At 46.4% G+C, this 14,185-nt stretch overlaps 1 protein-coding gene across 3 annotated transcripts in view; it reads right to left on the bottom strand.

Moving 5' to 3' along the window:
• The window catches only part of Rasgrf1 (Ras protein specific guanine nucleotide releasing factor 1), a 109,437-nt gene that overhangs the window by 69,864 nt on the left and 25,388 nt on the right, over nucleotides 1-14,185 (bottom strand). For all 3 annotated transcript variants that reach the window (XM_028758949.1, XM_028758951.1, XM_028758950.1), the window contains 2 exons: nucleotides 5,319-5,405; nucleotides 2,651-2,904 (listed from right to left, as the gene is read on the bottom strand). In XM_028758949.1, coding sequence (XP_028614782.1) covers nucleotides 2,651-2,904; nucleotides 5,319-5,405 — 341 coding nt within the window. The remainder of the gene's footprint in view (nucleotides 1-2,650; nucleotides 2,905-5,318; nucleotides 5,406-14,185) is intronic.

Below are 14,185 nucleotides of genomic sequence, written 5' to 3'. Positions count from 1 at the left end.
CCAACACACAGCCAGGTACCAGACCAGATGCTGGTCACTCCAGATCCAATTCTAGCAATGATAAAGACAGATGTTGGGTTCTGGTGGGTACCCTCCTCACTGCACTCTGCATCAGAGGTTATCAGCTGTGGCCTGTGGGGCACACATGACACACCCCATCTTGGATGACTTTCACTGTTTTAAGGCAGATTCTCACGATGTACTTAAGGATGCCCGGGAGCCTGCTATGTACTCCAGATGGCCTTTGCCTCTTCGGTGCTGGCATTATAGGTATGTGCTACCACATTTGAATTTTTTTTACACTGTAAATGGTTGGGGGAGGAACCCTCAAATAGATATTTTGTGACATGTGACGTTCACATTTTAGTGTGTATAAATAAGATTAATTGGAATAGAGCCACGCCATGTATTTGTGTCTCTCTTATTGCTTAGTTGCCATGGAGAATATAGGCTCCACAAACTCTAAAATATTGATTTTTAATGAATTTTTTAGTGAATAAAGCAATGGCATTTTATATATCATTGTACTTTGTTCAGGTTTGTCCTTCCACTTCCCTTCTGTTCCTTCTCCTGCCTCCCACTATAAAATAAAAATAGTCATATGTGTCCCTTTCCAGATAAGTTTTGCTGGCCCATGTATAGGCGGTATCCCAGGAATTAATCAGTGTGTAGCTTACAGTCTTGTCTTCACCCTCTGAAAAGATCTAGACACTAAAGATATCAATGTTTGGGTTTGTGAGGTGGCTCAATGGGTCAAGCACTTGCTTCACAAGTCTAAGAATCTGCATTTGGAGCTCCAGCACCCAGGTGGAACCTGGCAGGGTGGCATAAGTCAGCAATGCCAGCTCTAGGAAAGTAGACAAGAGGCTCATTGAGACTTGCTGGTCAATGAGTATAGCCAAATTGGTGAGATCCAGGTGTACTGAGATCTTGTTCCAGAAATAAGGGGGAAAAAAACTAAATTGAAGGAGATGCCTAGTGTTGACTTTTGGCCTCACATGTACACATATACACACACTGGCACATACATAAAAGAAATTGCTGTTTAAATGTAGTGAGGGCTACTACAGAGAGGCACTCTAGGAGTATACAGAAGGGAATATTGGCTAATAGCTACCAAGAGGTCTGGGGGCTGGTGAGGGACAGAACATCCAAAGGAACCAATGAGAAGAGGGCAGTAGTTCATTTGAGACCTACTTACCTGCTTCCTTCTTTAGTGACCAGGAAGGGGCATGACCAAGGCCAGGCCAAAGAGGTCAGAGTGGGGCCAGAGCAGAGCAGAAGTAGGCCTGTCTACAATGCTAGTTATAGTGGCTTAGGTGCCCATCCTTGTCTACTCCCTAGATCATTCAGACATGATAAATGGATTATGGCATTTCCTTCCACGGAGTTCCTCATTGGCCCAAACCAAGGCTGCAGGCAGACACTGTCAATCATCAGAGTGAGCAGCAGGATACAGACATCCCCTGTCACCAGGCTGAGGAGCCCCTGAGCACAACTGTGGCTTCCAGCTCTCAGTGCCAGACATGGATTTTATTAAAAGGAAACCGTTCAAGTCTGTAAGCAGACCATGCTGGCCTCTCAGGGCCTGCTGATGCTGCATAGGTGAAGAATCTTTCCGAGATATGACAAGCATGCAATTAACACTCTTCATGACACTGCCTACCTGGAGGAGAGAGGGCTCTTTCTTCTCCAGGACCCTTTTACTGGGCATCAGTACATTAAATCACTAAATTGACATCAGGTTTCTAATGTGGCTGTCCACTACCTCTCGCAAGCAAGGTAGCTGGGCAGAACCCTGTGCAGAGATGCTCTCCAGTAAACCAGCAGGCAGCTTCGTTCTTCACATGTGCTGCCCAGAACCCTTCCATTCCCCATGGTTGGAGAACCTGTCCCCAAGGCACTTACAGTAGGAGGCGGTGGGGCTCACATAGTGAAACAGACTTCAGATTGGGGGGATATTTGGAGCCCTGTACTGTGATTTATGCTCACAAGGAGCATGGAACACAGGAAAGGAGTACTGCTTGTCTTTCCTTATTCACCCCATGATGCCTCTTTTCCGAATGCTTCTGTCCAGTGAGGCCCTTATTACAAGAATCTCTCAGAAGTCAAGGTTGCTGCTAAGCTCTTAAACTTCCAAAAAACATGAGTGCAAATAAGCTGTCTTTCTTTTCCTTTCCTTTTTTCCTTCAGTTCTATGAACAAAACTGAGGGTCTCCCATATTCCAGGCAAGTGTTCTTCATCTGTGCTGTATTTCCAACCATTTTTAAAAAGTAAACTACTCAGTTTCAGGTATTTTGTTATAGCATCATGAAAGACATGAAGACAATTCGTAACTGCTAAATATTGAAAGTTCAGTTTCTCAATAGTGGTGGTATTGGTCTTTGGGTAGAGTAGTTCCTGTGTGTTATAGAATGTTTGGACAGATCCACGGCCTTTGCCCACATGTATCAGTAACAACCTATATAAATTTTTGCAGTCAAACAGTCATTGTTAACTCTTTTACCATGGCCAAAATGCTTTAGATTTAGACTATGTATGCCTTAGTTTATACTCCCATCTCAGACTCTGAAACTGTTTGGTCTTATGACCTTGAATTATTCCCTTCAGCAACCAATGCTTCCCACCCTTGTTGTCGCTCCTGCTTACCTGTTCAGAAAGATACTGCTGAGGTCGTCATGTGTTATAGGGGGTTTCTTAGAGCTGGCGACCATGCGCAGTGGGCGCAGGAAAGTGTTGACAAGGACGTGTAGTTGCTGCACGTATTCAGCCTCGGCCTCCAGCATGCTGAACACAACCTGGTTCCTCTTGCGCATGCTGTCAGCGTGGGGAGACCGGACGTAGTCCTGGATGATGTTCTTCCACTTTCGCCGGCACAGCCATCCCCGAAGAAAGCTCTGGACCTGGTAAAGCAGAGTGTGAGAGGTTTATGTTAGTATTAGTCACTCTTGTTCTTAAAAGCTGTGAACACACCAGGGGCAGGGACCGGGGTTGGTTTTCCTCGCTGCTGGCAGTATAGGGAGAAGAGCTGATACGCAGCGCAGGGCTGGCTCTGCTGCCTGTGTGATGCTGAGCATGCTCCGTGAGCCCTCAGACAATGTTCCCATCTGTGAAATAGAGATCAGGAGCATCCAAGTATGGACTAGAAAGCTAGTCAGAAACGTGAGTTCTAAGGCCTGGTCCAGCCTGCTGCATTTTAACAAGTTCCCCGATTGCTCTAGAAGGGAGAAAGGAGGAGAAGTGGGCCTCAAGTCTCCACACAGAGCTAGCTTGAGAAGGGTTGTTAGGCTGTGCCTGCCATGATTGCGTCTTGTCTAATGACTCTTCTGAGAGCCCAGGGGTTTCAATTAAAGCTTGTCTGCAGAAGGTAATTATCAAATTGGACAGAACAAGGCAGATTTGCTCATCTCCGGCTCTTCAGTGGTTTCTGAGTCCTAGCACCAGGCTAACGCCTCTCCCAACTCAGCGGGAAAGTGAGTGGGACGCTTGTTCGGTGGCCTTGGGGTTGGCCGAGAGAAGTGGTCTCTAACGAGGGGCAGGAACTTGGAAAAGGGTCTTCACTCATGCATGTGCATGGACACACACAGAAACACATTCAGAGAACACAGACACACATAAACATACACACTACACATACAACACACATTCACACAGAAGCACACAAGACACATTCAGATATGTACATACACATTTATACACACAGCCACATATCACACACAGACATATATGTACAGATGCATGTCATATACACATAGACATAGAAAACATACATATATCCAGACATAACTCATACAAACACACACACACACACACATACACACACACACAGTCCTCAGCTGCACAGGGTTCTAAACCAGGGTTATCTTTTGGGGCTGCTTGGATGTGCTCAAGCTCATGACCTGCACAGGGAGGAAGACAGAGACTGGGGCCAGATAGGAATCTTTATTGAAAGGCCCTGGCCATGGACAGCAAATGAGGCTGTAGCAGAGATTTGCCTCTAAGGACAGGGAGGCCTTTGTGGAAAAGAGAGGGCTTTAAATGCCCCAAGAGACACTGGGGGTGGATTTCACCCAGCCCTTATCAAATGCTGTAAGCAGAAAGAACTACCCTAAGTTGAAGGATGGGCCTGAATGTTTAGGGGCCAAGCAGAACCAGCTATCCCTACCTCGGTGAGGCCTGGTGTCAAAACTCCATGTTTACCTGTGTGAATCCGAAAGTTTCCACATACACACGTGGCTGCCTTGGGAATGAGAGAGGGCAGCCTATCCCGCCTGGGGCTGACATTGCTACCCTTATACCAGAGGTGCCTCAGGCTGTTAGACCTTCTGCTTCTCCAGGAGGGCACATGTTCATGTAGCTGAGGGCATGGGCTGGGGGAACTTGTGCCAGGGTTTGAATATCTTCCTGCACATATCTAGTTATGTCAGCTTTGACAGGTTACCTGGCCTCTCTGTGCCTCAGAGTCCCCAGGTATGAGAATGTGGATAATGGAATCTCAGAGGCTTTCTCCTCAGGATCCACTTAATCTGCATCAAGCTCCCAGAATAGCATCTGGCATGTAGAAAGTGGCTAATGAATGCTACAATTTCTATTTTTGAGAAGCTAGATATCCAGATTTCTGCATGGAGTGTTTAGTTCTTAAGGTACTAGCAGCAAAATATAAAGGGGAAAATATACATGCACCATACACGTCAAGAGGGCTGGACTTAGCCCGTGGGATATATTTGGAGTTTCTGGTCTGTATGACACGGGGCTCTTCCTGAAAACTAGACAAAGTTTCCTCTTGTCTCATTTGCTGTCCTTAAGGTAAACCATCACCCTTGTCTTCAGTCTGACCAGATGAAAATATAGCCAGGTTCCTTCTCTGCACTGTGGCACTATGGGGTGGCCCATGATACTGTTACTACCGTCGCTACTGGGCAGGTCCCTGACACTTTATGAGAATATCCTTTGGGAGTGGCTGACTGTGGGAACTCATGAAGGCAAACTTCCTGCTGAGTCCTACTGGGGAGTGGGCAGTTGTGATGTGTGTGTGTGTGTGTGTGTGTGTAACAAGCAAGTAAGCAACTATGGGAAGGTTCCTGGGGGTTTGGTGAGGTTGTATGGCCCTTAGAGGAAAATTCTTAAAGAAGACTTCCTAGACCTTGGTCCGGGGCCTATCCCCTCCTTCATCGCCTTTGTTTCTATACACCAGGCTAGATCACCCTCTCTCGAAGTGACTGTTGTTCCTATCTCTGGAATGGAGCGACTGAGTGAGTGGCATGTCAATGGACAGTGGGATGGCAAGTGGACACTGGCAGCCAAGGGTAGTACAGACCTTCTTAATTTTCTTGAGGTCCTCATCCTCATCGGTAGTCTGCATATTGGCCCGTGCACGTTCATTGGCCTTCATCAGGTTTGAAATCTGCAACAGAATCATATGTCAGTAGTGGGCAGGAGACACTGACCAAATGGCAGTGGCGGGACCTGAAGGCTTGCCTCATCTGCCGCAGGAGTTGACACTGTTGTGTGCTGAGTCCCAGATGCCTATTTGGTAGAGCATGCTGTATTGGAACAAGTGTACTGTGGCTACTTTGAGGTCATCAAAGTGTAGACAAGGCCCTTCTATGTCTGAGGCATTGTCTATAACCCTGTCTATGATTCTTTTCGATGTTCTGCAAACCATAAATCCCCTTTATTTTACTGTGGTAAGATATATAGGAAGATAAAAGTTACCATGCAATTTTTTTTCATGTGTAGTTTTGTATATGCATGCGGTATGTACATGTATGTGCAGGCAAATATACACTTGTATGTTCCTACATATGGAAGCCTGTGTTTTTTCCTCGATTGCTCTAACAGCTTTAATTTTTGAATCAGGGTCTCATTGACCCTGAAGCTCATCAATTCAGCTAGGATGGTTTGCCAATGAGCTTCAAAGATCGTCACCCCTTCACCCAAAGGATTACCAGCATATACAATTATTGGATTCTGGGGATTTGAACTCAGGACCTTGTGCTTGCATGGCAGGGACTTTTCTGACTGAGTCAACTACTTAACACCCATCAATCATTTTTTCAAAGATTTATTTATTTTATATATGTGAGTACATTGTGGTTCTCCTCAGACACACCAGAGGAGGGCATCAGATCCTATTACAGATGGTTGTGAGCCACCATGTGGTTGCTGGGAATTGAACTCAGGACCTCTGTAAGAAGAGCCAGTGCTCATAACCACTGAGCCATCTCTCCAGTCCCATCAACCATTTTTTTTTAAAGATTTATTTATTTATTTATTTATTTATTTATTACATATGAATATACTGTAGCTGTCTTCAGATGCACCAGAAGAGGGCATCAGATCTCATTACAGATGGTTGTGAGCCACCATGTGGTTGCTGGGATTTGAACTCAGGACCTCTGGAAGTGCAGTCAGTGCTCTTAACCACTGAGCCATCTCTCCAGCCCCGGTCAACCATTTTTTTTAAACTAAGGTTTGTTTGTGTGTTTGTTTGTGTGTATGTCTCTCTCTCTCTCTCTCTCTCTCTCTCTCTCTCTCTCTGTGTGTGTGTGTGTGTGTGTGTGTGTGTGTTTGTGGGGCCAGAAGACAATGTTCAGGAGTCAGTCTGCTACTTCTATGATGTGGTTCTGGGACTGAGCTCACACTGTCAGGCTTGGAGGCAAGCGCCTCTCCCTTCTGAGCATCCACTGCCCTCCTCAGTGAATCACTGTTGAGAGCATTGTTCAGAGGCATCCACCCTATTTGTAATGTGCAGCCAACATCACCATCTACCTCTGAGATCTTCAGACAGAAATTCTGTGCCCATTACACAGTAAGTTCTACTGTTGACAGCTAGTGTGCTACCTTGCACATCTGTAAACTTTACACTAGAGGTCCATATGGAGTTACTTGGTATTTTGCTTAGCACTGCAACCTCAGGGTTCATACATTGTCAGAAGTTTCTTCATTCACATTATCATTATCCTTTGTTCTCATATACCCCCTTTCTGCTGTCCTCCCTTGGCCCCTTCCGGCTGTTTCTCATCCTTCTCCCAGACAGTTCCCCCTCTCTGCCTTTTTTATTTTATGTATCCATTACCTTCTTTCACTCTAGTTCTTTAAGAACTCATCTTGCCCTCTCGTGATCCCACTTTTATGGTTTCATGATCGACACAATACACATACAGGAGCACACACATACACACATATATAATCTTGACATATATATAAGTTTCCACATGAGAAAATGTGCAGAGCTTGCCTGATTCTGGCTTATTTCATTTAATGCAGAGATACCCAGTTCCATGCATTTTCTTGCAAACATTTTATTTTTCTTTATGGCTGCATAAAGTCCCACATTGTGTTATGTACCACATTTTCTTTATGCATCTAACTGCTGGCTCTACATCCTAGTTATTGTGAATATTAGCAGGAATGAACATGTATGTGTGAGTGTCTCTGTGGTAGGCAACACACACCTGTTGGACTGTCCTTTATCTTTCTGACAAAAACACATGAGAGAATAAATCAGAACAGAGCTGGGGGCTCAGAGTGGGACTCTGTTGGTTGGCCTCTCTCTTCTCTGGGTTACCTTGAAGCATTTCCTGGGATCAAAGTTCTCTTGGAGTTTAACTACTAGTCTAGAAAGATAATGTAGGAACTGATATGACAAAACAAACTCCATTTGTCTTATTTGTGGATTATAGAGAATCAAGACCAAGGGCTGGCATCTGGGAGCAGGACATTGTAAGTCTGTCTGAGACTGTCCCAGAGGATGGGCCATACCCAGTGGTCATCTCATACCAGGGTTCACACTCATAGTAAAAAAGAAGAACTTTCTCATGAAGAAAAGCCACCCGTTTCCTCTCCCTGCTTTGGTGAGAGTTCTGTGGAGAATGATTGGAAGTGGTCTCATTCATTCCAGAGCCTGGTGGCTAGTACAGGACTCAGAATGAAACACACCCTTGTCAGCTACAAAAAAAAAAAAAGTGAATTAAAAACTAATCAGAGCAACAGTGGCTGCAAAAGCCCCAATTACAGGAAGCTATAGTAGTTAGTGAGCCCAGCACATCTAAAGGCAGAGAGGCTCGGGAGATAGACGCGGCTGCTGGCAGTCTGTTCCCTCCTCAGAACAGGAGGTTGTGCCCTCAAGGCCACTTGCTGAACCTCAGGATGAATGGCTCTTAAAAATGAAACTTTGAAGCCTTTGAGAGTGGAGTGAACAGTTGCAGGCTCTCCACTCCTAGGCTGCTAAAATTATCCTGGCTGTCCTTCACTTGGAGAGTGTCTGAAAACATCTAACCAGAACATTCAGTGGAGAGACCTGCTTACCTGTTCACTTGCCTCCAGATCCCGCTTTTTTTTTTTTTTGAGATTCTGTACTACTTCCTTATATTTCCTCCTCAATCCTTAAGCTTAGAACATTGACATGTTGAAATAAAACATTCTTTGGCTGGCAGTCTAAGGGCTATGGTACACACACACACACACACACACACACACACACACACGCACACACACCTGCTCTGGGTGACCTCCAAGGCTGGGTCAAACATGTTCCTCTTGGCCTAAATGTCTTCACCTTCCAACCAGCCTGCTTTCTTTGCCGACTTTGATACTTGCACAGAGGATGGTGGCGATGGTTTTTGTTGGGGGATAGTCTGTATTTAAAACTGACAGTGGAGGCTAGAGACTTGGTGCTGTGCTTAAGAACACTACCTATTCTCCCAGAGGACCTGGGTTCAGTTTCCAGCACCCACAGGGTGACTTATTACCCTTAAAAATTTCAATATCTGGGGATCTGATGCCCTCTTTTGGCTTCTTTGGAAACCGTGCATGTAAAAACTGCACAGACAACCATGTAGGCGGTACTCATACATATAAAATATAAAATTTAAAATGGCAAAGAAAGTTTACAGTTGGCTTCTCAGAGACAAGCCTGAAAATAAGGCACAAGTAAGTCTCATGCCCTGCTGTGATGTTCAGTGCCTTAACCGTCTTAGAGACTAGAATTCTTTTTTTTACATTCATTTTAATTTATTTATGTAAGTGATATGTGTGTGCACACATGCGTGCATGTGTGTAGAAATCAAAAGACAACTTCCACTAGTCACTCCTTCCGCCATGTGACCTTGGGACTCGAACTTGTAAGGCTTAAAGGTAAATGTCTTTATCCCATGAGCCTGGAGGTTTTATTTAAGGATCAGTCTGGGACGCAGCTTTGGGAACTTAGGAACTTGGGTTGTTGTAGAAGTCTTAGGCTATGGCCTATGGCATCTCAGCTTTCTCCTTCTTGCTTCCCTCTGCTCTCCTCCAAGCCCGTATGTCTTCTTTGTGCCAACCCCATCTGAAAATTGTAATGCTCTGCAAGTGATGTGCTCTGTGCTAGGCAGTGGAGCAGCTGGGCTTCCAGAAGTGTACTATCGCCTGGAAGCTGAGTCAAGAGGTTCATAAGGCCAGCCTAAGCCAAATAGTGATATTGTCTATAAAAACAACAAAAAGTCCAATAAGGCACAGATAGAACAGTGATATGTATCCTCTATCCACTGTCACGAACAGGGCAGTCAGTTGGAAACCTTGCCCTAAATTTCCACAAAATGGGCCTTTGCTGCCATTACATGGCACAGGCACAGGCACAGGCACAGGCACAGGCACAGGCACAGGCACAGGCACAGGCACAGGCACAGGCACAGGTACAGGCACAGGCACAGGCACAGGCACAGGCACACATGACCTGCATTCTGCTCCTTGTCCCCTAGGGGGCTCTGTCCTCAACACCTGTTCCTAGTCTGGCTTACAAACCAATGAAAGATTTTAAGACCAAGTACAACCTGAGTTTATACCCTCTGGCTTTCAAACACCTTGTCAGGACTAGGGCTTGTGGGGCCATGAAAGGATAGCTTGGTTCCTAGTTGAGTGCAGGCCTTGAACCCTGGACCCTAATGGGACAACGACAGGTGTTCTGTCTCACTTCCAGACCCCAAGGTCCTGACACCCGGTCTAAGACCTCCATTGGTCCATGCTTTTCAGTCACATAGGGCAATGCAGCCCCTCCCAAAGAGGTTTGTGTCACCTAACACAGGTAGAGGGCATAACTACAGGCTTCAGCCTCAAGAGATCTGCATATTAATGAGATACCTGAAGGCCAGAGGACATAGCCAATTAAGCATTCCTTCTTAGACCCTCCTCCCTTCCTACTTAAGTCAGGCCTACTCTGACCTATGGGGGGGGCGTTGGGGGGTACAACCAGATTCATCTACCTTCCACCATGACATTAAACCTTTTCAAAAAACCATGGACTTCCTCGTGTCTTTGGGGCCCACCGTGGGGAACCGGGAGAAAGTCTCAACTATGGAGCCATCGTCTAATCTCCTGTGGAGGACTTCTCTGTGTTCCAGCCACAGGGACCACTGATTCAAGCAAGCCAGCAAGACAGCCAAGCAAGTGCTACCCACAGGGCACTGTCGGGGCTTCCCTCATCCTCGTTTCTCTTGGCTATGGGCCAACCTTGTACGCCCCTAGTCTCTGTTCTTCTGTGGCTCTCAGTGGTGTCTGGGAGCCCAAGAATGAAGACCACTGACCTCCAGGTCTACTCAAGAGCCCTACCTTCCGAGGAACTTCAGACTGAGTGAGATCTCCTCACGCCTGTGCCGTGTGGAGTGAACTCAGTCAAAAATCCCACACTTCTGTTCCCCAGAGCTGCACCTCCCTGAGCCACCCGGGGCAGAAGACATGCGGGACCCACAACACCGCCCAACAGGATCCACTCCTGCAACCACACTCGAGCTAACCACCTCAAGATAGTGGAGGATGTGGGCACCGCCAGCTCCAAGAGTACCCCCCTCTGGCACCCACGAAGAACCTCTCCACAGAACTCAAGGACAGTGAGTAACATCAGGCCTAGTTCAAAAGACATAGGCCTCTCCCTCTCTCTCTCCTCTCTCTCTCTCTTCCTCTCTCTTTCTCTCTGTCTCTCCCTCTCCTCCACGTGTTCTCCAGCTCAAAGGCAAGATGGTGGCGACTCCCTAGCCTCCACTCTACCCATCCCCCACCCCACAGAGCTCCTTCACAACTAATAGCGCCTGCCGTGATCCTTGTTCTAAGACTTTTCCCCTGGGGTGAGGGACTCCTTTCGTTTCTCCCAGGAGCTGCTGGCTCCAAGCCAGCTTCCACGTGTCTTGCCCGTGGCTGTCTTTTACACAGCCTTTCACTCCTTCTAGCTCTGACTCTCCTATCAAGCCTCTACGTTTCTTCCTTTAAGTTTTTCTTCAAGGCTGGCCTTTTTTTCTCCTTCTCTACATTTAGGATTTCTAAGAAAAATAAAGAGGGAATACTCTACTAGAGCACCCAGCCACCACATTGCAGAGCAGGCCCCTCCCCCACTGCTTCTAAACCCACCAAAGACAACAGAGAAACATACCTGAGACACTTAACCCAAGTTTTTAATGCTATTTCTCTCTAAAAGGAATACCTACAACAATGTTCTTCTTTTCAATCAAAAATTTTCTTGCTTTTTATTTAAATGTTTCCTTTTCTCCCTAACATTCATGATATATGTCCAAAAATTTTTTCAACCTTTTTGAGATTTCTTTAAGGTTCAAACGTCATCTAATCTACTTCCACAGGTCAAATCAACTATGGTGATCACTATTTTTCAATCCTTAATTAACAACCAGTTTTTTTTTTTTTTTTTTTTTTTTTTTTTTTTACAGACAAATTGTTGCTGCCTATCCTAGATACATAATTAACATGATGTTTTCTTCCTCAGCCATCCAAACAGACTCAAAGGTGCCTTCCAGGACTAAATTTCCTCAAACACCCTTGGCTTTCTAGGATCGTAATGACAGACTGTTCTTGCTCCCAAGTAGCCTAATGCTTGCTACCCACCCTTTACAGACATCCCCCTGCTGGGATGCAGCTTCTCTGTTGTGATTATCCTATAGGTGCTCCCACAAATACAACAGAGACAATGCCTTCTCCTGGAACCTGCCTGGGACATCAAGCTGCCTTCTTCCAGCCACCTCATCTGACTGAAGACTCCAGAGACACTCACTGAGACCCAGAGACACTCACTGAGTCCTACAGAAGACAGATCTAGACCTTCCAGCTACAGACGAACTCTCTTGCCAAAGTCAAATAGCTAAAAATGTACATGTTAGTAAGGAAAACATAATGTCTATCTAGATTAATCAGATGTTATTACCCTCAAACTATATAACCTGTAATTAATTGGCTCAATACCTTGCCTTCCCAACCCCCACCTTTGACTCTCCTTACCCTGTGACTTAATTATGCTAACGCCTGCAGCCTGCGTAGTGTTTTCTTTTGACTTCCTCATCCAAAATTTTCGCTACAAATGATACAGTCACTCCAGTGATGCCCCTCCTTTTAAAAAAGAAAACAGGGGGAGTTGTGGGGCCGTGAAAGGATAGCTTGGTTCCTGGTCAAGTGCAGGCCTTGAACCCCGGACCCTAGTGGGAAAATGGCAGGTGTTCTGCCTCACTTCCAGACCCCAAGGTCCTGACACCCGGTCTAAGACCTCCATTGGTTCATGCTTTTCAGTCACATAGGGCAATGCAGCCCCTCGCAAAGAGATTTGTGTCACCTAACACAGGTAGAGGGTGTGACTACAGGCTTCATCCTCAAGAGATTTCCATATTAATGAGATACCTAAAGGCCAGAGGGCATAGCCAATTAAGCATTCCTTCTTAGACCCTCCTCCCTTCCTATTTATTCATCTACCTTCTACCATGACATTAAACCTTTTCAAAACCATGGACTTCCTCGTGTCTTTGGGGCCCACCGTGGGGAACCATGGAGAAGGTCTCAACTATTGAGCCGTGGAGAACTCTGCGTTCCAGCCAAGAGGACCACCAATTCAACCAAGCTAGTTGACTCTGCCAAGCGAGTACAGCAATCAAGGGTCTCTTTCCTGTGGGGTGCTGTCAGAGCCTCTCTTTTCCTCTCATGTCTCTGTTCGTCCGTGGCCCCCCAGCGGCATCTGGGAGCCCTGAATGGAGACCACTGGATTCCAGGTCCACTCAAGAGCCCTGTCCCTGTGGAACTTCATACTGAGAGAGAATTTCCCATGCTTGGGCAGAGCCCTGCAGGTCCACCAGGCGACACTTGGAGTGAACTCAGTCAAAAATCCCACGCTTCTCCTGCCCAGAGCCTCAGTTCTAGCTAACTAGGGCAGCAGACCCATGAGAACCACAACCACCTAACAGATCCATGCCCACCCATGGGCAAGCTAAACCACCCTGCAAGGGCTCACATAGCCCCACTGTGGCTGTTCACACTCTTACACAGGAGACTAGAGAGACAGACATCTCCACACTCCTGGTGCGTTCCAGAGCACTCAGTCACTAAGCCCTTACAAGTTACCATGCCAGGCAAGAGCAGCTGAGTGGTAGAAGAGTCTGCTTTGTCTTTACGGGACTTCTCCCACACTGTTGAAATTACACACAGGGAGCTGGTGTGTCTATGGCACTGTGTTGGGCTTGAGAAACACTTGTGAGCAGACAGACACACTGACTGCTCACATGCTAGCCAGAAGCCCCATGAAGAGGTTACTGTCCTTGGCAGGACTTGGCCAGGTGTGAAACATGGACAAGAAAGTGGCCCAACAAAGAGGAGCAAAACTATGCAAGGGGGCAGGACAGTTCTGTGCTCTGGGCTGGATGGCACTAGGTGACTGCATGGTTGGGATCTGCCCAGGAGGGTGAGGTCTGTGGTGCTGAAAGTAGATCTTTCATAAGTAAGTGAATGACTGACTGCCACCTCACTGCTCCTGGACAGAGTTAGTCATTAGGGAACATGGCCATCATCCTTCCCTGGTCTCTGTCTCTGTTGCTGTCTCTCTCTTTCTGTCTCTCTGTATGTATCTCTGTGTGTCTCTGTCTCTGTGTTTTTCTGTCTCTGTCTCTCTGTCTCTATCTTTCTGTCTCTCTCTGTCCCTGTCTGTCTCTGTCTCTGTGTGTGTGTATGTGTGTGTGTGCGTGTGTGTGTGTCTTTCTGTCTTTCTCTGTATGTGTCTTTGTCTCTGTCCCTCTATGTCTCTGTCTTTCTCTTTCTGTATGTGTCTCTTTCTGTCTCTGTCTCTCTCTGTGTGTCTTTCTGTCTCTCTCTATATGTGTCTCTCTCTGTCTCTGTCTCTCTATGTCTTTCTGTCTCTGTGTGTGTGTGTCTCTCTCTCTGTGTCTCTCT

The sequence above is a fragment of the Grammomys surdaster genome, unplaced genomic scaffold (genome assembly GCF_004785775.1).
Source record: "Grammomys surdaster isolate TR1022 unplaced genomic scaffold, NIH_TR_1.0 126248, whole genome shotgun sequence".
NCBI lineage: Eukaryota > Metazoa > Chordata > Mammalia > Rodentia > Muridae > Grammomys > Grammomys surdaster.
The sequence above is the reverse complement of the archived record's forward strand: the minus strand, read 5'-3'. Positions and strand labels throughout refer to the sequence as shown.